The sequence below is a fragment of the Physcomitrium patens genome, chromosome 17, assembly GCF_059467195.1.
Source record: "Physcomitrium patens ecotype Gransden chromosome 17, ASM5946719v1, whole genome shotgun sequence".
Lineage (NCBI taxonomy): Eukaryota > Viridiplantae > Streptophyta > Bryopsida > Funariales > Funariaceae > Physcomitrium > Physcomitrium patens.
This window is the reverse complement of record NC_143426.1, coordinates 14702377-14723862: the sequence shown is the minus strand read 5'-3', so window position 1 is coordinate 14723862 and position 21486 is coordinate 14702377. Positions and strand designations below refer to the sequence as shown.

The window sequence follows — 21486 nt, the reverse complement described above, 5'->3', positions numbered from 1 at the left end:
TTCTATGCTTATCCATTTCTATCCACTTTCCTATTTATTTAAGTATTTTGTGTAATTTTTTCAACCACCAAAAAATACTTTTCATTACAATCCACCAATTTCACAAAGATTTATCATTTCAAACAAATGAATCCTTATCCTCATGACATGTATAAAATTGCATTTCTTTAGATACTAAATTTGCTTAAATTTACACAAGCAATTTTAGAACAAGATTTGGAGCACTTACTTATAGGGCTCCTAAAAACTATCCAAGTCAATTAGCAAGAACCAACCTAAGTGGCATTACCACTTGGATGTATATTGCACACATTTTGTTCTTATCATTTAAATTATGTCATCATTCGTGTACCCTTTTCATTTTTTGTCATTTCTTTTCCAATGTATAATTATTTTGGAAAAAAATAATGTCATTTGATTCTTTAGTTTTTTTTAAATAAAAAATTTAATAAAGATTTAGGACTTTTTTTTTTCAGAAAAATAGACCATAATCTAAGTGATGGTATTTACTAACATATGTTGTTTTCATCCTGTCACCAAGTTCTAAAATTTAAAAACGCTATTATTTTTCAAGTATTATTTCCAGTTCTATTTATTTCATTTTAAATATATATATATATATATATATATATATATATGTAATTCCTCCTATTGCTTCTATTGCTATTCCTACAACCAAACATCATGTTTTTTTGTATTTTTTCTCAAATCTCAAATGGGTATTAAATCTTGAACATGTAAATATCCAACTTCATCTTCTCTGGGCCAAAAGAGTTAGGTGTTTATATGTAAATAGCATCAAAGACATTTTTAAAAAATTGTGTGAACTTCTGAACACATATAATAATAAATATTTTTTGAGAATTGAATAGTCAATTTTGTAAAAAAAAATCATTTAAAGATTTTATTTTGAAAACATGAATATAACTATATATTTCTGTATGTATGATGTATTTGTATGAAGATACATACATAAAATGCATAAGCATATAAAGTTATTTGTAATTGATAGCGTGTGTTGAGGTTTGTTTACTTTTATCCTTTTCTTTTCTTTTCTAAATCATTTGTTGATTGCTGTTATTACTTATTTTTTCAATACATGGTTGAAAAAATGATTTAAATTTCACTACTCAATTATGATCATTCTAAGTCAGCATATATCAAATAAGTCATTGGTTGGTAGTCATGGATTCAGTGCTTTTAAGGAATTTCGCACATGGAGATTTTAGAACTGCATGATCACACAAATGAATTTTGGTAGGCTGTGGGCGATGAAGAGCATGTGGGAGCAAGACCTATTCCCAAGCTACGCTTATGTATCATTCCAAGTTCTCCAGAATCCAACACTTCGTTCAACATTTGTTCTTCAGATGTCTTCGGTTTTGGTTTCTACTTTTATTGATTCAACTTCCATGTCAATCCCAAACTCTCAGTTTGTAGGCATTCAAAAACTCTTTATGGTAATTTACACATGAGAATATATTGTTTCACACCAACAATAGGAAAATTCATTCTAAAAGATACATCTCATTCATCATTGTCTGGACTGAATTTCGTCACAACCCCTAGCAAAATCCCTCCTAACTAATTTGGATTTATGAAATTTGCCATCAGGAAACGACGTCAATCCACGTTACAAGTCCATCAGCCTTCCAGAGTCCATGTGAACCGTTATTGAACATACGGAATACGGGAATTCTTCACTGATTTCTAAAAAAATCGGATTAATTTCTCATAGTTTGTAGAGTCAGGAACCACAAAATGCTTCGAGAGCTTGTTGGTAGGCTATCCACTTACAAAACCAGATACTTCACAGTCATCTCGTGAATAGGGGTCACACCGGCAAACACGCCACCGTGACATAGACAGGCTCAGCTGGTTATAAAGAAATCCACCTACTGTTAGAGCCGGACCTGATGTTGAGATCAATGTGTTCTGACTCGGGAATTGCAAGCTGACATAAACCTAAACATGGGGATGATACGTTACAATAGACTACAAAAGCGACGAGACCGTTTGAAATTCAATTTCCAAACACTTGCAGCGAAGAGGGATGAAACAATTCACTTTCCAGCTATCACATACCATAGAATCGCAGAACTGTCTTGGTTGGTCCCTAGAACGAGAACTGTGCAGCCGACCAAATGCTTCGTATGCTAAGATTTCACCTAATAGACTCAAATCGGATGGAAAACTTAACGTGATGATAGTTTTTTAGGGATGAATTTGATTGGCTTGGGCTGGAATTCAAGAGCATCACCATTCCAACAGGAGTAAGATGTATGCTTCAGGGAGTAATTGAACCTGCTACAGCAGCGCAGTCATTGTAGACAATTAAAGCACACTTGTTTCAAGCACCATCAAGGATTTATGGACCACAGACTGCAACGCTGAAGTTGTGACTGAGAAATGAGAATTAGATTCTTTCCTGTTGGGCGTAATTCGTCCCTCCCCTTCGTCTCCGTTTTAGAACTGGGTGCGCGTCCTGAATTGCACTCTCGTAGGAGGCTTGTAAACCTGTTCGGCAGCAGGTTGCTCGATAACAGGTTCAGATTGTTCATCAAGGCCAGCACCTTCAGTCGTCTCCTTAACAATGGCTTCAGTATGATCAGCTTTAACTTCGGATTGCTGATTGACAGAATCCATTTGCTCATCGACGATATCCGATCTCCCAATTTCCCGCAATTTCTGCGAGAAAGCCATATCAAATATGGACTCTATAGGTGCGTCCATTTGACCGAGTCGTGCCCTTCTAGAAGACAAGAACCCAGCAAGCAAAGCCCCTCCTATTGCAGTCGCCAAAGCTCCAACCGCTACTGTTTGCACCACCTTAGCCCAAGAGCGTCGTGGAATGTCTAAGCTCATTGAGACGCTCTCCCCTGAGCCAGTGTATGGATCTCCGCTATATAAGTCCAACACATCTGCCAAATCCATCATCTGCGCGTGCGTCAGGTTAATTGAACACACAGTATCGCTCGTCTTTTGCAAGCCCACAGCTTCAAATTTGTTGGAAGGTAGATTTAACTGCAGTTTGTGAGCTGGCAAAAACTCATCTACGAGTTGGGCGTCCAAGCCACTCTTTACAACAGCTTCAGTAGCGAGCGGTCTATTCCACCATGATCGATGCCGCCGCAACCCCACACTTGTTCCCACCAACTTCTTGTCTTGAACTATCCTTTCCACATGGGCCGACACCTCAGCTTCTGTGAAAGAGGAGATCTGCACGGTTGAATTTTTAACAGTGGTTTTAATCCCCTCAGATCGTTTCAGGAACGGAATCGAACCAAATCCCTCAACTTTCGCTCTTTGCTCGGCATTATCCTTAACACAGGCCAGTGCATATGAACAAACACCCTTCGCTATCTCCGAGAGACAACTCGCATCTGACACCTCCAAAAACGCCGCTATTTCTCCCCCATAACCATCTGTGGCTTTCATGGTCCCGGGTTGGTAGAAACAGAGCTCGAATTTTGACAGCTTCAACAGTCTCACAGTTTGGAACGCGACGGCAAACGCCCGCCCACCTCGTAAGAACTGCGCGTCCTTCTCCGCCATCAACTTGGCTCTCTCAATTACTGCTAGTGTGGGCGCTTGTAACTTCGTGGAGACTGTACTGCCCTCGGAGAGTTGACCTGGATTGTAGGCCTCTATCACCAGCATAGCTTTACCCTGCTTCAGCTCTTGCACAGCAGTCCTGCCCCCATCGGCCGCCAAGGCTGCATTCACTTGCAGCGGGAGGGCGTTCCCGGTCACCCTCAAGGAAGCCATGGCTTTTCGATATGTCCTAGTTGCAGCATAATTCCAGCTTTGCCCGGCTTCAGTATCAATTCTAGTGTCTTCATACTGTGCAGAGTTCTCCGCACTCTTGCCTCTAATTGATTTCGACAGCGCTCTTTGCTTGCCACCTCTACGAACGCTACATGAAGAGGCGTGCAGAATCAAGTCCGGCAGCAATTGCAGCTTCCGAATGGCCTGAGAATGACGAGCGTGATGCCTCGGAAGGAAACATCCCCATGGGATGCCAGAAGAGGATTGAGAATATGGAAGAACAATCTGTGAGCCTGAGCTCAGCGCCATGGTTACCCTAGTTCAGTCTCTCGTTCAAGCCATACTCCTTCCTAAACCTCCAACAGAGGTGCCGACATTAATCTGCACCCCGAAGAGAACTGGTCACGGAAATGTCCCGATGAGCAAAGAAGAAAAAAGAAAAAAGAAAAAAAAGGGCCTCAAATATCATACAAACCCACAAAACCCAAACCCTAAAACGAACAAACTACCCAAAATTCCTGAAACGCAAATACTGAATGGACACCAAAAAAGACTGCAAACCCATTACCATGTCACAGACAGAATTCACGACACAATCCTCGAAACGACCACTCGTCAATTCCCACGTCATGCAATTCTCCCAGCAAACTCAAAAGAGGGAAGAGAAAAGGCGGTTGCGGCGCTGCTCACTGGAAGCAGGAAGGGCGGTAGGCGACAGACTCCGAGGCGTTGTCCCGCCCGCGAGACCCAAGCGACGGCGTGTAAGCAGGGCATTCATGGCGAGGAGGCCTGGCGCTACTCAGGGCAACACCACCACCACCCTCTCCTCGCTTCGCTGCTTCTCGCCATAGCCATGGCGATGGCGCTGCCGCTGGACGAACGCGTCGCGGCAATGACGACGAAAATATTTCGTCCCTCTTTCGTCCCTCTCTCGTCCCTCTCTAGTTGTCTTCCTCGTTCCTTCCCAGTCCCTCCTCCCTCATTCCTTTCTCATCCCATCTCTCATCCATTTTCTCATCCTTTCTCATCCCTTTCTCATCCTATTTCCTCTCTTCCATTAACTTTAAATGCATTCTAAACTTTAACTTTTATCTCTCATGTTCTGTTTATATTTTCCCTTTTTGAAAGAGGGACGAAATATTTCGTCCCTCTTTTGTAGCATATGCGTGTGCATGTTTATAAATTATTTTTACTTACTTTTTACTTTAATTTTATGCTAACTTTTTGGAGTTTTTTATTCTTCCAAATGGGGTTGTGCTGCAAAAGATGTAAGCAACGTCAGTTAAGTTAGAGTGACTTTATATTATCAATGAATTCCGCATTTAATGTATTGTCATGGATCTATTTTTAACCTTGATAAAAATGAAGTCTGCACTTGAATTTAGTAGCATAAAAGTAATTTTAAGTGAAATTATAAATTTATAAATCAAATATTCAAACAATGCCATAAAAAAGTAAAAATAAAATATCTGAAAAATAATATTCATTGATAATTTTTTGTATTATTTTTTTTCATCATTTTTCTAATTTCTTGATGAAATACTAGCAGCAATTACTTTTTTCAAATTATACTCTAGAAATTGAAAAAATAGTAAAAATAAAATAAAAATAAAAAAATAACATAAAGCAAAACAAAAACAAAGCAATGAAGCAAAAATCAAATGAAGAATCATTGATGTTCTATAATACAAAAGTAAGAATTTGTAAAACCCTATGATATCATTTACAATATCTATATATATATATATATATATATATATACTAAAACTCATGTTTAAAGGATTTGTTGTCAATTGCCAAATCTATCCACCAATACTTGACAATGTGCTTTGAGCCATTTTGGATAACACTCATTCTTCCATTTTTTCTTCTTTAGATCCATAAAAAGTTGCATGCATTGGTGTGCCAAGACAAAATAAAATTAATATTCAATGAACATTTGAAAGTTTTGTCTCCTACTTTGGAATGTCAAAGTGACTTTGTATTATAATATTGTATTTTGTAAAAATTGACATGGGCAAGTGTCAAATATTGTATTAATAAAAAATAAATTGAATTAAGAATGAAGATAAGAGGATCCAAAATTAAAAAGTTGTTAACTAGAATAGAAATTACAAACAAGGTAAAGAAGTTGAATAAATTTGTCATATGAAACAAGGACTTCAAGAACAATTCTAAGTGTGTTTTCAAACAAGAAGAGGTATTTCAGGAAGAATTTAACAACAATAATAACATTGAAAATGTAAAGAACAATAGAAAGAGGTTGAATTGAATAAAAATTAAAAATGTGGTATATAGCCTTAATGTAAATCAGTGGTTTATCATTACATTCAAACATAATTTGTTTAGATTTTGGTATGAATTATTTTGTTGTTGTGCACGTATTTATACAAATATATAAATATACACATACACCAAACCTTACCCAACAGAAATATAAGGAATATTGATCAAACTTTCAACAAATACTCTATAATTTAAATAACACCTTGGTCAAAGTTATTGTTGAGTTGTAAATACACTTATTCAAGTTGCTATTTACTCAACAATGTCATGCATTTTTTTTTTTTTTTAAGCAACATAGAGAAATTCTTACATTAATGAAAATGATTCGGTAAATTCATTTTTATGAAAAGCATGTTCATCGTACTATTATTGGCATCTATCTCAAATAATACAATGTTATCTTATACACTCAAATCAACAATTAAGTGCAAAATATAGTTTTGTGTAAAATCTTCATAACGTCATGTAGAAACTATTACATTGCAATTTTTTCTTACAGCTTATATTTTTCTTTTTTCTTTTTTCTTTCTTCTTTCAGAAATGAAATACACATATTAATGTGTATAGTAAGAGTAAAGAATCTTAAAATCTTAAAACTGGTATTTTGTTTTAGATTTTTTGGGTCTAAACTGCAATGCACGTTTGTTCAATACACACAATATTCACCCCAATACAATGTCCACATGCATTGAAGCCTTTCAAAGGATTAAAGCCACCTAATCTAAACCAAACTTGTGCGTTTCCATGAGCAATGCCCATGAAAAATATTATATATCATAACCAACTTTATTTCTACATCTCCACAGTGTCACTCACAAACACCCTATTCTAACACAGCCCATACAAATCAATTTCATTAGAAACTTGACAATAACGAAGGTGGGTCTCGACTGAAATCTGACACAGAACAGTGAGAAAAAAAAAAATATATATATATATATACAAATGTAGGGATTGGAGGAGGAGGAGGAGGAGGAATTGGATGGTGTTGGCAGAATTTTGACGAGATTTGAATGGCTGCAGTTTAATGGGTTTTTGGAGGTATTCGGAAGATGCCACTGGCGGTTTTCGGAGCATGTTCGGGGAAATAATGTGGACTCGTGAGGGGAAGGAAGAGAGGTGAAAGCCTGATCTTTCCCTGGCCCCATAAGCAATGTCGGAGCCTGCGTTCCGTTTGGCTTGCGACCCAAGCTTCTGCGTGGTGGAAATAGGCGGCGGCTGGAATTTCTTTGGGCCGCCGCATTGCTCCCCAGCCTTGCGAGTAGTCCCCCTATAAAGTCCCCTCCTTTTTGTTTTTTTTTTTTGTTGTCTTCTTGTCAAGAATCTGTGTCTTCATCATCCTGGTTCGGTGGTTAGGTTTGAGCGAGATCATGTGAAGAAGCTCTTCCTTGGGTGTGCTGGTCCCGTGCTGGTGTTAGTGGAGCAATGTGATCTCACCGCCGAAGGAGACGCTCAGATTGTGTGTCCGTGTGTTGAAACCGAACCTTTGCGTAAGTTACTATTTGTAATTTCGAAGTTCATGGGATGCTTCGTCGGCAGAGATTTTGGTGTGGCAATATTCTCTCTAGTGTGTGATAATTAAGTTCGTTGCGGTTACTCTAGACTTTCTTTTTACTTCCTTGTTTGTGTGACGTGCATTTCGTTTTCGCCGAGCTTGGAGGAAGTTTTTGGTGGTGTTGAATTTGGTGGAAGATGCTAATTTGGTGTGCTGCTTAAGATGGGTGGGTGTGTTGAGTCCTTCGTTCTCGCCAATTCGTTCTTTAGCAAATTGGGATGAATTGCCGGTGCCTTCACCTGTACATCAAGCTCAGGTTCGAGACGAATGGTGTGTTGACGTTGCCGTGCTTGTCTACCTGTTTGTTTCAGACTTTTCAGCGAAGGATCCGTTTGTTGAACTGAAAAATTTTCAGCCATGAACGACCCTAATCGCCCGTTGCGTGAGCCGTTGATACAAAACCAGGTCACGGAGCCGCCGACCCAACAACAGCAACACGTATTCATCTTCGCGAATGGCGTCACAAGATCCGTCAGCAGACGCGACGAGACCATTTCTTGCACGCCGGATTGGATATGGGGAGAGGTGCAGAAGCAAGTTCGTATCGCTGGGCCCATGGTGTTTGTGGCACTCCTGCAGTACTTGTTGATTGTGGTTTCTGTCATGTTTGTGGGGCATTTGGGGGAACTGGAGCTGGCCAGTGCATCGATAGCTAGTTCATTCGCTGGCGTGACGGGCAACAGCTTGATCATTGGCATGGCCTCGGCACTCGAAACACTATGCGGCCAAGCATACGGAGCTAAACAGTATCACATGCTCGGCATTTACATGCAGCGCGCGTGGTTTGTCTTGTACCTGGTGTGTATACCAGTTTCATTGGTTTGGTGGCACATGGACTCTCTGCTCATCTACTTAGGTCAAAACACCGAAATCTCCATGCTGGCGGGGGTGTACGCGAGGTACATGTTGCCCTCCGCGTTCGGAATCGCGACTCTCCACCCATTGGTGAAGTTTCTCCAGACTCAAAGTCTCGTGGTACCCATGGCACTTTTCTCCGGCGCCACTACACTTCTACACATCCCTTTGTGTTATTTCCTGATTTTCAAGTCCGGGCTGGAATACCGCGGTGCTGCAATTGCGACCGGAATATCGATTTGGGTCAATGTCCTCTTCCTGGGTTTGTACGTGAGATTCTCCTCCACTTGCAAGAGAACGTGGACGACATTCTCTCGGGAAGCATTCAACGACCTCTGGACTTTTGTGAAGCTCGCCATCCCATCTGCCGTCATGATCTGCCTCGAGTACTGGTCCTTCGAGGGGCTTGTTCTTCTTTCAGGGCTTCTAGTAAACCCACAGCTCGAGACCTCCACTCTCTCTATCTGTCTCACGAGCCTGGCTCTGCTCTTCATGATTCCGTTCGGCATCGGAGCTGCTGCCAGCACCCGTGTGGGCAATGAGCTGGGCGCTGGGCGACCTCAGGCTGCGAAAGGCGCGGTGGTGATTGCAGTCACCATGGGCGTCACCGAGGGCTTGTTGATGGGAACCATTCTGTACACGGGACGGAACGTGTGGGGCATAGCATTCACAAATGAGCCTGAGGTTATTGAATATGTAGCTCGGTGTGTCCCATTGCTTGCTTTCATGCACATCATGGACTCCATCCAAGGAGTGCTGTCAGGAGTGGCTCGTGGATGTGGGTGGCAGGCCTTCGGTGCAGCTGCCAACCTCGGCGCTTACTACATTGTGGGATTACCGTCGGCTATCATCCTTGCCTTTGTGTACAACTACAAAGGTCGAGGTCTCTGGTTCGGCATGATCCTCGGCATTATCACCCAAACTCTGACTCTCTCGATCATGACCTGCTGCACTAATTGGCAGAAACAGGCCGAGGATGCGCTGCTGAGAGTGTATTCCTCCACTGCTGCCACGCTTCCCGTGCAATCGAACCATAAGCTGAAACACGTTGCAGCCTCTGCTCAGCATCTTCTCAAAGACGGAGATGGTGATGACCCCACCTGATTGATGATGATTTCCTGCAGCTCCTGCTCACGTACTCCGGCATTCCGGTGCCTAGCGATTACATCATGTGCAGGTGGAAATTTTGTGGAATGCCCAACATCCTCTTCTTTCGAACTTTTATCTTTGTTTCTTCTTCTTCTTCTTCTTCTCTTCTGCTTCTTCTTTTGTTGTTTTTCTTTTTGTTTGTTGTTTTTATCGGTGCTAGATTCCTTAGTGAGATAGTTGTCACTGGAAGCTATGCAACAATTGTGTACTGAATTTAGAGGGGCTCAGCATCTGGCATGGTTGGAACCGACATGTCCGAGGAGGCATCTCCGAATGTGTGTTTTGCTGCACCTGTTGTTATTTCACAATTCCAGTTGATGATCCTTGTGCTCTCTCTCTCTTTCTCTTGTTGATGCCATTCAAGTCTTGTATCATTCATTGAACTAGAGTTTAATTTTCTTACAATGACTTTGAACGAGAATTTTGAACGACTACACCGAAGTGTATTTCAAAATTTTGCACCTGTTTTAAGATGAGGAGGTTTTCAAATGTCACAAATGAGGTAGCAAATGGGGGATAGGGATATATTTATTATAGACATACACACATACATGTGTGCACTTATTCAAGTCACTATTGGAACTTGCGGATGAGGAAGTCTTCATCTGATATTGTTAGTGTTGGAATTTTACTGTTAATGATGTATACACATTTATGAATGAATAGAATGGTTTTGCTGATATAGAGGTCTTCTGGTTTATTTTCTAATGGATGGTGTGGATGAAGAGAATAATAATAAAAAGAATCTGCCTTAATTTAAATTCATGGTTACAAGAAGAACCTTTATTTATAAATGTACAAAACATGATAAGTTATTTTGTTTATCTGACATTAGCATGTAAAGTGATGCTCGCACCATCTACATTCTTACTATGTAAACTGTATTTATATGTTTATTTACATACAGCCCATCTGAAACTTAGTTGACAATTTTTTAAAAAACAAATATTTTAGCTGTTGAATTGATCTTAAACAAGGAGAAATAGAAATTCTGAACTCATTCATAGCTCTTTTTTTCTTGTCTTTTTTGTAGCTAAAATAAATTATTCGAAAAATCTTGATATTTTATTATTTGTATTATTATTAATATAATCATTATTTTATTATTATTATTGTTATCATTTGACAACAATACTTACTTGCCGAAGGTTTTATTTTGTTGAAACAGAAATTGAGTATGACTTTATAATGCATGCTGATGGTTGTGATATTAACAAAGTAATGAGTTAATGATTATTTATACACTTTATAACTTTATTTTTGAACAATTGAATAAAGCCCAAAATCAATGACAGGATATATCATTGTAAAACCAAAAACCAATATGTATGTATGTATATATATATATATATCGAGAGAGAGAGAAAGATGTAGTTATTTTTTTAATATTGTTTCTATTACACCTAAAAGTATACTAAGCCTATTTTAACAACAAATGAATAGCATATTTTGAAGTATAACTGATAACTTTTTTGTATCTCATTTAAACAAATTTCATGTCTACTTTAAAAAATCATGCTTACCTTACACAGGTTGTTAATTAATCTAATGTGTGTAAGTTTTTGGGTTATGGGCTACATTCAAAAACGATGGTTTCTATTAGTTATGGTAAACTTCTTTGTTGTATTATCTCCAAATCTATGTCTCTCTCTCTCTCTCTGTATATATATATATATATATATATATATTTCAATAAACTAAATTGGACGATTTAATGAGTTAGATAATGTGAATATTTATCTTTTCCATTTTACTCCTGTTTAAATATAATTGTATCATTGGAGTTGTTTTGTGTGAAAACTTACTTTTATTTCTTTTAAATACATATGTTCTATGAGTAGAATATGATGAAGTTTTGAAAGAGTTATCATTGAGACTAATATTATAGACATTTTGAAGCTTATAACAAGTCGAACATTCCTTCTTTGACAACAAGTTTGACATAACTACACGAGAAAAGTAATATACGTCTATATATATTTATATATGTATGTATGTATATAATTTGTTTGCTACTTATATTTACATCATCCAATATTCAGATATGATTTAATTTATGAACACAGGCAAGTCTTGAAAGTGTGCTGTTCATCCAACTCATTTGGCACATACATGTTAATAAATTGGGGGTTTTATTTGCTGTTATACATTGAACAGCTATTAAGACGCCACAATAGATTGACTGGATTCTATCTAGTTTAATTTTAAAGGCTTAATGGCAAATTATGATCCCGCATGCCTTACCAACAATCAAAGCTTTTTTACAATATTTTTCATGTATTTTTATCGTCTTCAGCTTACTTCTTGTGCTAGTGGGAGAAAATATAGACTATCTTTAGACCAAGATGATATATGGTATACAATGTTTTGTTCAAGTTGTTGTCTGATTGATTATTTATTTTCTATAAATATATATATATAAAAGTCCAAATTATCTGAAAAGACCAATTCTTCATGAGAGATGACAAACTATTCTTCTGAATTTAAGCTTGTCAACAAACACACACACACACACACACATATATATATATATATATATATATATATTTAAAGTTATCAAGCAACCAAAATTGCTGCATTCCGGGAAGTCCATCGTCCCCTCGTAGAGAATGAATGAAACTGAGTGGTCCAAGTCTGCTGCATCACTTTTAACTTTTTCAAGGCAGGATTGGGGCCTTTAAAGGGTAGACTAATGAATCTCGGCTCCTTCCTCGCAGCAGCACCCACCCAGTCCGCAGCCCACTCCAGACCTCAGCAGCAAAGAATCTCAACGTGCTGGTAAAACGAATATTCCATTTCCGAGTGGGCACCCGAAAGTCAAGGGAAAAAGAAAAAGAAAAAGATCCAGAAAGAACACAAACGAACAAACAAACAAAGCCAATCAAGCAACCAAGCGACGAGGACGCATTCACACTTGGTGTGTGATAGGCCATTCCAACATGTACCATTAATTCAAGCACGGACGCGCCATTCCATGGACCAACTCAACCACGTCAGACATAAGATGAACGTGAATGAAAGTCGATGTAAGTCGTAGAAACTATCTCCCCCCCCCCCCACACAACACAACAGAAATAGGCCGCGCGACTGCCCCACCCCCACACCCCATCCACCACCCCACAACATTCATCCTTTCATTCATTCATCCAAATACCGATTTAGCGCGTGGGTGGGGAGGATGCCGGGGGCCGGCCAGGCATGGCAAAGCAAGGTAGCGACGGGAGAGGGAGGGAGGGAGACAAGTTGGTTTCCTCCGTTAATGATTTCGCACGCCCCCTCTTACACCTCCCTCCCTCCTCCTCGGCGTCACCTTGCGGCGTTGCGTTGCCTCTCCTCCTCTTCGTCCTCCTCGCCATCATCATCATCAACAGCAGCAGCAGGAGCAGCTTCGGAGCCACGCTCATTCCGTTCTGCACCCCTCCCCCCCTGGCTATGGTGGTTGTTGCCAGCCTTTTCTTCTAGTCGCCGTCGTCATCGTTGTCGTGGATGGTCGCTTGTTTCCGCCGGCTTGTCAGGTCAGTGTCCGCGTGGATACGGAGATTGTGACCAGCCAGGCAGGCAGGCAGCCAGCAGGGTTAGGCAGGCTTTTGAGGATCGAGAACCCCCTTGGAGTGGGGTGGGGTGGATGGGAGGAGCGTCGACGGGGAATTCGTCACCGAGTGTGTTATGCTTGTTTTTCGGCGATCTGGCGGGGAAGTGGGGATTGGAGTGGAGTTGCGGTCGCGGTGTTAGTGCAGGTAATGAAGTGGGTGGGAGATTTCGGCTGGGTTTTTGGTTTCTGTTGCGCTGTGCCTTAGGGGTTTATCCGACGGGATTGCGCGTTGCTTTGATGGTGCGCGCAATGGATCCCACGGGATTCGTTTCACCGCTTGGTTGTGGTGGGTGTTTAGAATGGTTGTGCAATTAGCGGATCCCTTCCATGTCTGGTGCTTCGGTTTGTTGGACTGTGGACCTCTCTGCGTGACGAGAAAGCGCACATCTTGCTAAGTTCGTGGCTGTTGTCAGGGTGCCCTACAGTTTCGAGCTTGGAATGGATTTCTCTCGTGGGATTATAAGAATCTAGACCTCTTTCTGCGGTTTGCGGTTCGAGCGTGCGACTTCGGTTAAAGATTTTTTGTATGCCACTACCAGTGCCGACTTTTTTGTCGTCTACAGTGAGCGTTCTAGGTTGGGAGTAGGGAATGTGAATCCGAGTTCAATCCAAGACTTTGGACTTGCTATCTTCCCCCTTGTGTGTCAGGAGCAGTTCTGGGAATAGAATGGATTTCAATGCTGTCCCGTGTTTTGAACGATTCAATATTTGACTGATGCAGGCTGTTGCCTGTTATTCGTTTCGTGTACGCAGAGCTTGTATCTGAACATTCCGTGTACTTTTCAAGGCGTATGCGCTTCTAGGGAGGCCTGAAAACTGGGTTGCGGAAGAGCAATAGCGTATTTGGTCGGTTGAGAGCTATGTCAACCTGGGATTCATGGGGGTTAACGGGTCAGATGCTATGGAAGTACAGCGGAGGTAGTGTCTTTGCAGCTTAACCAGGATACCGCGGCTTCAAGCTGGAACTTTTGCACTGCAAGGGTGTTCATGCTTGGCAGCTCTAAGGTAGTCGCCATGAACGGGGAGGCTAAGAAGTTCGTGAGGTTTCGGCCATTAGAATCTCAAGTATCTATGGGTTCGGATCCCAAGACGCCACTTCGATCATCGTTTAGCGTTGACAGCTCCGGTGTGGCGACAGGGCGACGAGGTTGGCAGCGAAGCTCGAAGGGATTCTTCAAGCTAGGCCAGTCTTTGAAGTTCAAGAGCTCGTCTCAGGAATATGATGAGGACATGCCCAAAGATTTGCAGTGGAAAACCTTGGACCCTTCAAGCCCTTCGTTATACAAATGGAACACGTTCTTCCTTGTCTCTTGTTTGGTGGCCATCTTCGTTGATCCTCTCTTCTTTTACCTCCCCAAGGTGGACTACAGTAATAGTTGCATCAGGATATCTAGAGACCTGCAAGCGTCGGTAACTGTCTTCCGAACCATCTCAGATTTTTTCTACGTGGTTCATATGGTGCTCCGTTTCCGAACGGCGTTTGTTCGACCCTCAACTCGCGTGTTTGGACGTGGGGAACTTGTGACCGATCCCCGGGAAATTGCCATCCGGTATTTGAAATTCGATTTTTGGATCGACTTTGTTGCAGTGTTGCCAATTCCTCAGGTCAGTCTCCTGTACTTTCTCTGGTTTACATGTGCCACTTTTAATTTTCACCCGTAACTGAGTTTTACCATTTGCGACAGTGGGTCATTGACCAGTGTGATGGTGCTATCGCAGGTTGTTATTTGGCTCGTGGTTCCACACGTGGATGGTGTTACTTCGCTGAACATAAATACAAAAGATGCTTTGCGGTACATTGTGGTGTTTCAGTACGTGCCTCGTATGTTGCGTATCTTCCCTCTTCTGTCGAAAATGATCAACTCCACTGGCGTGCTTCTGGAGACTGCGTGGGCTGGGGCGGCATTCAACTTGATTTTGTACATGCTCGCAAGCCACGTAAAATCCTTACCATAGGAACCTTGATGCATCAGCGCGTGTTTCCTGCCATGTAATGTCGCCGGCGGCAAAAAATGTTTGAATTCACTGCAACATTACTAATCCCTGGCATCTGTGGGCCCTTGAATTTTGTAGATCCTAGGAGCAACTTGGTACCTGCTATCCGTGGAGCGGCAAGATACCTGTTGGACTGATGTGTGCCTTCGCAATGCGCCCGACAAGGCTTTGTGTCGCAGAGAAATTTTTGATTGCGCCTGGCAAGGCGCGGCAGTGAATGCTTGGTATGGAAACTTCACCACTGATTCGAACGTATTTTGCAATTACATTGCAGTGCCTATGGGTGCAGACACGTTCAATTATGGGATCTACAACAATGCCATAAGCAATACTATCTCGTCAAGCGACCTTGCTTTTTCCCAGACCTATTTCTTCTGCTTGTGGCAGGGCTTGCTAGCTCTTAGGTATGTTCATTCTTTTCCTTGATTTGGCTTTCCCTGCTCAGCTTATTTCGAAACCAATCAAACAGACAGCATGCTTCGAAGAGTCTCCTGCTTAGCAAGATTGAATTAGTTCACTCCATTTTCTCTAGGTCAGTAGTTTTAGCTCACAGCAAGCAAAACTTGCAAGGACCCCTTCGTGTTGATTCGAAAATCTAGGTTAGTACGTTATTATTCATGTGGGATGACGCATGGGGTGACGCGTGGGACGATATTTTCTTTGCAGTTCGTTGTCCCAGACCTTGAACGTGAGTACATTTGTAGGGGAAATCATCTTTACCATAATAATTATCATCGTCGGCTTGTTCCTATTTGCCTTCTTGATCGGCAACATGCAGGTGAGTTCCTCTCTCTATCCTTTTGGAGCATGTAGAGTGTTCATCATGTTATTATTTCTTCTTGAGGACAGATTTCACTTCATTTTGTGGACCAATTTCAACCAATTTTGAGCTTCGGGCATCAGAGTGTAACTATAAAAATGGTGTCGGAATTTTCAGACATACTTGCAATCGTTGACACTTAGGCTGGAGGAAATGCGAGTGAAACGTCGAGATACTGAGCAATGGATGCGTCATCGCAATCTTCCCCATGATATAGTGCAGAGGGTCCGTCGCTATGATCAGTACAAGTGGGTGGCCACTCGGGGAGTGGACGAAGAAACGCTTGTGCAGAGTCTCCCCTCTGACTTACGTCGAGACATCAAACGTCATCTCTGTTTGCGACTTGTTCGCAATGTAAGTTGGATTAAGTTGCTCTGGTTGTCGATTTCCATCTCGTATGAGTGTATACGAAAAACTGTCTTGTCGTTTGAAGCTGTGGATATCTGTTTGTTATTAATCCGAAGGCTTCTTTTCCCCTCGTGTTGTAGGTGCCATTCTGTGATCAGATGGACGAGAGTTTGCTCGACGCTATGTGCGAGCGCCTGAGGCCCGCACTTTGTACCGAGGGCACACACATCCTCCGAGAGGGCGATCCAGTCAACGAAATGTTTTTCGTTATTCGTGGTGAACTGAAAAGTGAGACTACGAACGGAGGCCGAACTGGATTTTACAACAAAGCAGTCCTCTCTAGTGGAGATTTCTGTGGTGAAGAGCTACTCACCTGGGCTTTGGATCCCAAACCCCAAAGTCATCTCCCAACCTCCACGTCCAGCGTGAAGGCATTGAAGGAGGTAGAAGCTTTCTCTTTGTCTTCAGATGACTTGAAGTTTATTGCCAGCCAGTTCCGACGACTTCACAGCAAACAACTGCAACACACTTTCAGGTTTGTGTTTCGCACCCTAAACCGTACCACCTTTGACCGTAACATGCTAACATTGATGTGGCTGCCCGATGTTGACACATGTTGCTTAAATACTCGACAGTAAGTCTTTCAATTGTGCCTTTTTCAGGTATTATTCTAATCACTGGCGTACATGGGGAGCCTGCTTCATCCAAGCGGCGTGGCGAAGATACCAACGGCGACGGTTGGCGGAGCTTCGTCGCAAAGAGGAGGATCAATACTTGTCCCTGCAAGGGGAACCCACAGACAGGATCAGTCTGGGGGCGACGATCCTCGCCGGGAGGTTCGCGAAGAATGCCATGCGCGGAGTGCAACGGCTTCGAAGCATGCACGCTGCAGAGCTTGCGCGAATCTCCAACATCCCCAAGCCTTCGGAGCCAGACTTTTCCCAAGACAATTGAACGGCTTGATTTGCGTATTGTCACTGTTCTTACAGCACCCGATTCTGCGTGGCTCTCTGGCTCCACAGGATCCTCTTCTGCTAGTCCCTTGAACAAAAGCTACACTCGATCAATGTCAGTTGTATCAGGCCTCCGAGATTGTGTGTGTGGCGAAGGTTTCATCTCATCAATCTTGTGATTCTCTGAGCTCACGGTTATGCGTGGAATTGAAGTCTAGATGTCGTTTTTCTTTGTGTCCTGCAAGGCTCGTCACTGTTTCTAGTTGGCCAGAAGACCAAGGGAGTTGCCTTGTGTGTACCAATAGCAATGCCAGGGAGAGAATGCTTACTCCGTATAAACTAGAACAAAGCTTATCTAGAAATTGTATAGGGCTGGCGCCCGCCATTTTCTTTTATTACTATCACCATCCCCACAGTGCCGGTCCTCGAAGCGAGGCGTGGCAATTCTTTTGGAGATTCGCCGAGCTTCTGCTTCCTTTAGAATAGTTCTTGATTGTTTCGGTGAGATGGGTCATTGGTGTTCCCGCAACCGACAGCGGCTCGTGGGTTATCGACTAGTGTACATGGGGAAATGTGGCTTAACTACTCTCTGAAAAACCTCATCTTTGGCACAACCTTGTTCGGGATAAAGTCCAGAAATGACGAGGAACACCGTCTCGGGCTGTTTTTGTCGGTCAAGTGCCTCTACCGACAAGGCCAATGTAGCAAAAGGTTGGTGTCACTTGCAGTTCACTCGTCCAATTCTTAAAACCGCGCAGTTGTATTCATACTTTACACAGTTGCTAAGGTCTATCATTTGACCAATGAACGTCTGTATGGCTTTCTAACTAGTAAATGAAATTTTAATGTTTCCCTTTAGAAATAACCACAATTATGTACCTAAACAGACACTGTCATATCTTGATGATTGGTAGGGTCTTTCATCATTTGGTTTTTTTGAACACATATTGGACATGAAAACACGAGATATGTTCTTAAACTTGTGTGAAAAAAATGTCTATTATAATATATTCATTGTTTTGCCATTTATTTCTAAATTTGCTTTACCGTTTGAGTTTTTGTATCAGGGGAGTACTAACTTTTTATTTATACGAAAATATATATACACACATATGTATGTTTTGTAAAATTATACTTTATTTTCTTCTTTATTATAGTGGTTGTGATTTAAAAAAAATCTTAGATTAAACATTATATATTTTTTTAAAGACAGAAGTATGATTTTTTTTTGAAAATTTAAAAAATGTAATTTTTCAAGTAAGAGGCAATTATTAAGGATCTTAATAGGCATGATTTAGTTTTGAATTAATGATTGTTGATTAGTCAAAATATTGTAAATATATATATATATATATAAATGTTTATTCTTTCAAAATTGATTTAAACAACTATAAGGTTTGAATTTATGCAAAATGTTTAAAAAAATTAAAACAGAATCAATTTGTAATTTAATTTTATTTGAATTTGTAATTTAAAAGTTACATTCTATTTGAGTTTTGTTTTATTAATATATTTAAAAATTATTTTATACATATATATATAAATTTCTATAATAAAAAAATTAATTTTCTTATAAAATATTTTTTTGTTTAAATGATTTAAATCAAGTATCAAAAATTTTAATGTTAATTTCTTAATTATACATATGTAAAAAAATATATAAAGAAATTGTATTATTAATTCTCCATCTTTTGACTATCTCTATTTAAAATTAAAAAACTTGGTTTATTATTCAAATAACATACACCTTGTTTAAAATCATATAATTCCTCATCACATACAAATGATCTAATTTTCACCTATTTATTAATAAATTTACAAGTTTTTATTTTTTAAAATTTAACATGTGAATTTACTCATGAAGATAAATTGATTATGTGTCTAAATGTTGTTGTGTTGTAATATGGACATAAGGTGAAAAAGAAAAATATGAATTATACTTTAGAAAGACATGGATAAAAGATAGGGAGATAGTAATTACATTTAGTGTTAATATTGCATTTTTATAAAAAACCTTCTACTTACTTTGTGGGACCATAAACAAAAAAAAAGTGGATTGAATAAGCAAATAATATAGGCATCTTTAGGAGGATGTTAAGAGTAGTTTCTAGCAAGTATTATCTTAAAAAGCTAGAAATTGATACATGGAAAGGACATGTGGTGAACTAGGGTGAAAACTAGACCCCAAGGCATAAAGCCACACATCTATGGCAACCTTGGGATTTTTTGTTGATCAAAGAATAAGGCTAGAGAGCAAATGTACTAGTATTTGTTTGAGTGTTGATATTAGATGATTTGGATTAATGTTAAGTTGTTGAAGGCTTTTCAAATTTGGAGGTATTTAAAGTGATTTGAGATTTTGAGAAATATATATTTTTTTACATATTTAAAGATTTTTTAAACATTGTAGCAAATTGATAGATGAAACTTTGTTAGATTGTAAGTTTTCTTATCTTTAATGTGTTTTGTGAAGTTTAGAACAATCAAATGGCTAGATTGAAGGTTATTAAAATCCAATTAGATTTAGAAACTTGGATTTTAGAATTCAAACATTAGTGCATATTTCTTTGAACTTGGAGAATCTGCTATTTGGATTAAGATGATTTTTTGTGAGGTTTTAGTTAACTTAGATTGAAATATTTTTGTAAATTTTGAGGGCAATGGAATAGTACAATGGGAAGAAACAATCATTGGTAGATTAACATCAAGATTGAAGAAAGAAGCTAATCAACATTGGAGTAGATTAAGAGCATATTCTCCCAATTAGTAAATTAGATTTTCAAAATTTTCTTGTGCTTATCAATAACCAATATATTATAATGCATACAAATTTTGAAAGAACATCAATAATTTGATTAATAATTATTTTGGTTTTAAATCTATTATAGAATTTGAATAGAATATCTTAAGGATCTTATTAAGATTTTAAAGATTAGATTAGGATTTCATAAGGATTTCATTAGGATTTGTCACGATTTGGTTAGAATTTCATTAAAATTAGGATTTGACTAGGATTTTATTAAAAACTGCAAAGAATTAATTAGCATTTATTAGGATTTGATTAGTATTTTATTAGAATTTGATTAGGATTTACTTAAGATTTGATTAAAGTATATTTGAAAGTTTTTTTTAAAGGTTTTTTTTTAAATTTTTTTTTAATAGATTTTTAAAGATCTATATATATATATAGTTTTTAAATAATTTCTTTGATTTTTTGTGCTTTTTTTAATGATTCTTTTAGGATTTAATTAATATTTTATTAATTTTCTAAAAATTCAATTAAAGTCAATTTAAGATTTTATTGGAATTGTTAGTTTCATAGTTTATTGCAAAATAAAGGTTACCTTCCATAGCTAAGTACTTGGTGCATTCTTAGACAAGACAACATGTAAGATGACAACATATCAAATAAATAAAGATTTTTATACCATTCATAACATTACTTGTAACTAGCATAGTTTGTGGCTAGAAATTTTGATTTTTTTTAATCTTAAATCTTTATAATATTACTAAACATATCTTTAAATTTTCCATCATATATACAAATTTATTATTTTTTTACAATATTAGCTTATTTTATAGAAGATATACTTATATTTTTTATGAGTCACTTAAAAAAAATATAGAAATATAATAAAATATCTATATTAGCTTTATTTTTATCATAGTTGATATTTTTTTTGTTAAATTTTTTTTACTATTTAATTATCATTTTTTAAAAATAATATGGATTTTAATATTTATAAATATTTTATTTGTGCTTTGTATTTTAATTTTTTTAGATTTAAAGATTTTTATTAAGTACTTAGATAAATTAAATTTAGTCAAATATTTAAAGTTTCTTAATTTATTTGGAATTAATTTCAAGCTTGAGTATCCATGTAAATTAAGTTTTTTCAAAGATATAAAGTTGTACAATTCACTTGGAAATAATATTAAACTTAAGCACTCAATAATAGCAAATAAAGTTAAAGATATAAATCTATGTAATTTATTTGATAAGGATTTTAAGCTTGAATCTAAATGTGAGAAAATAAAGAAGAAGTGTATTGCTAAGATAGAAGTTTTATGAAGCAAATACAAAAGAATTCTCTACCTTACTATCAAGGATTGAAGAAAACAAACGCTTAAAATAAATCTCTATTTCTACTCCTTACATAACACA

General features: G+C 38.8%; 3 protein-coding genes across 9 annotated transcripts; 2 read left to right on the top strand and 1 right to left on the bottom strand.

The window, feature by feature from the left end:
• Window positions 1-1704: 1704 nt before the first annotated feature.
• LOC112294682 (uncharacterized) lies at window positions 1705-4619 on the bottom strand. 4 transcript variants are annotated; one of them, XM_024545412.3, is made up of 2 exons: window positions 4459-4619; window positions 1705-4149 (listed from the first exon to the last, which is right to left on the bottom strand). In XM_024545412.3, the coding sequence occupies exon 2, from the start codon at window positions 4075-4077 to the stop codon at window positions 2467-2469; it is 1611 nt and encodes a 536-aa protein (XP_024401180.1). In that variant the 5' UTR covers window positions 4078-4149; window positions 4459-4619; the 3' UTR covers window positions 1705-2466. The 4 variants fall into 4 exon arrangements, with proteins under 4 accessions (XP_024401180.1, XP_024401182.1, XP_024401183.1 ...); XM_024545414.3 differs by having other exon boundaries at window positions 1705-4166; window positions 4459-4617; XM_024545415.3 differs by having other exon boundaries at window positions 4337-4614.
• A 2558-nt stretch (window positions 4620-7177) lies between these two features.
• Window positions 7178-10295, top strand: LOC112294678 (protein DETOXIFICATION 16). Of its 2 annotated transcripts, none has more exons than XM_024545403.3 (2): window positions 7178-7544; window positions 7921-10295. In XM_024545403.3, the coding sequence occupies exon 2, from the start codon at window positions 7967-7969 to the stop codon at window positions 9566-9568; it is 1602 nt and encodes a 533-aa protein (XP_024401171.1). In that variant the 5' UTR covers window positions 7178-7544; window positions 7921-7966; the 3' UTR covers window positions 9569-10295. The 2 variants fall into 2 exon arrangements, with proteins under 2 accessions (XP_024401171.1, XP_024401173.1); XM_024545405.3 differs by lacking the exon at window positions 7178-7544 and adding an exon at window positions 7610-7775.
• A 2562-nt stretch (window positions 10296-12857) lies between these two features.
• On the top strand, window positions 12858-17777 carry LOC112294526 (protein CNGC15b). 3 transcript variants are annotated; one of them, XM_090243904.1, is made up of 9 exons: window positions 12862-13350; window positions 13619-13729; window positions 13959-14810; window positions 14925-15143; window positions 15279-15604; window positions 15867-15978; window positions 16138-16374; window positions 16509-16903; window positions 17031-17777. In XM_090243904.1, the coding sequence occupies exons 3-9, from the start codon at window positions 14193-14195 to the stop codon at window positions 17320-17322; spliced, it is 2199 nt and encodes a 732-aa protein (XP_090100030.1). In that variant the 5' UTR covers window positions 12862-13350; window positions 13619-13729; window positions 13959-14192; the 3' UTR covers window positions 17323-17777. The 3 variants fall into 3 exon arrangements, with proteins under 3 accessions (XP_024400828.1, XP_090100030.1, XP_090100031.1); XM_090243905.1 differs by having other exon boundaries at window positions 12934-13350; window positions 13631-13729; XM_024545060.3 differs by lacking the exon at window positions 13619-13729 and having other exon boundaries at window positions 12858-13350.
• Window positions 17778-21486: the final 3709 nt, after the last annotated feature.

Bases quoted from the DNA above. Each gene is read 5' to 3' on its own strand.
- LOC112294682 (XM_024545412.3), bottom strand. From the start codon at position 4,077: ATGGCGCTGAGCTCAGGCTCACAGATTGTTCTTCCATATTCTCAATCC.
- LOC112294678 (XM_024545403.3), top strand. From the start codon at position 7,967: ATGAACGACCCTAATCGCCCGTTGCGTGAGCCGTTGATACAAAACCAG.
- LOC112294526 (XM_024545060.3), top strand. From the start codon at position 14,193: ATGCTTGGCAGCTCTAAGGTAGTCGCCATGAACGGGGAGGCTAAGAAG. The intron at 15,144-15,278 runs GTAAAATCCTTA...TGAATTTTGTAG, and splicing joins TGTACATGCTCGCAAGCCAC to ATCCTAGGAGCAACTTGGTA. The intron at 16,904-17,030 runs GTTTGTGTTTCG...TGCCTTTTTCAG, and splicing joins CAACTGCAACACACTTTCAG to GTATTATTCTAATCACTGGC.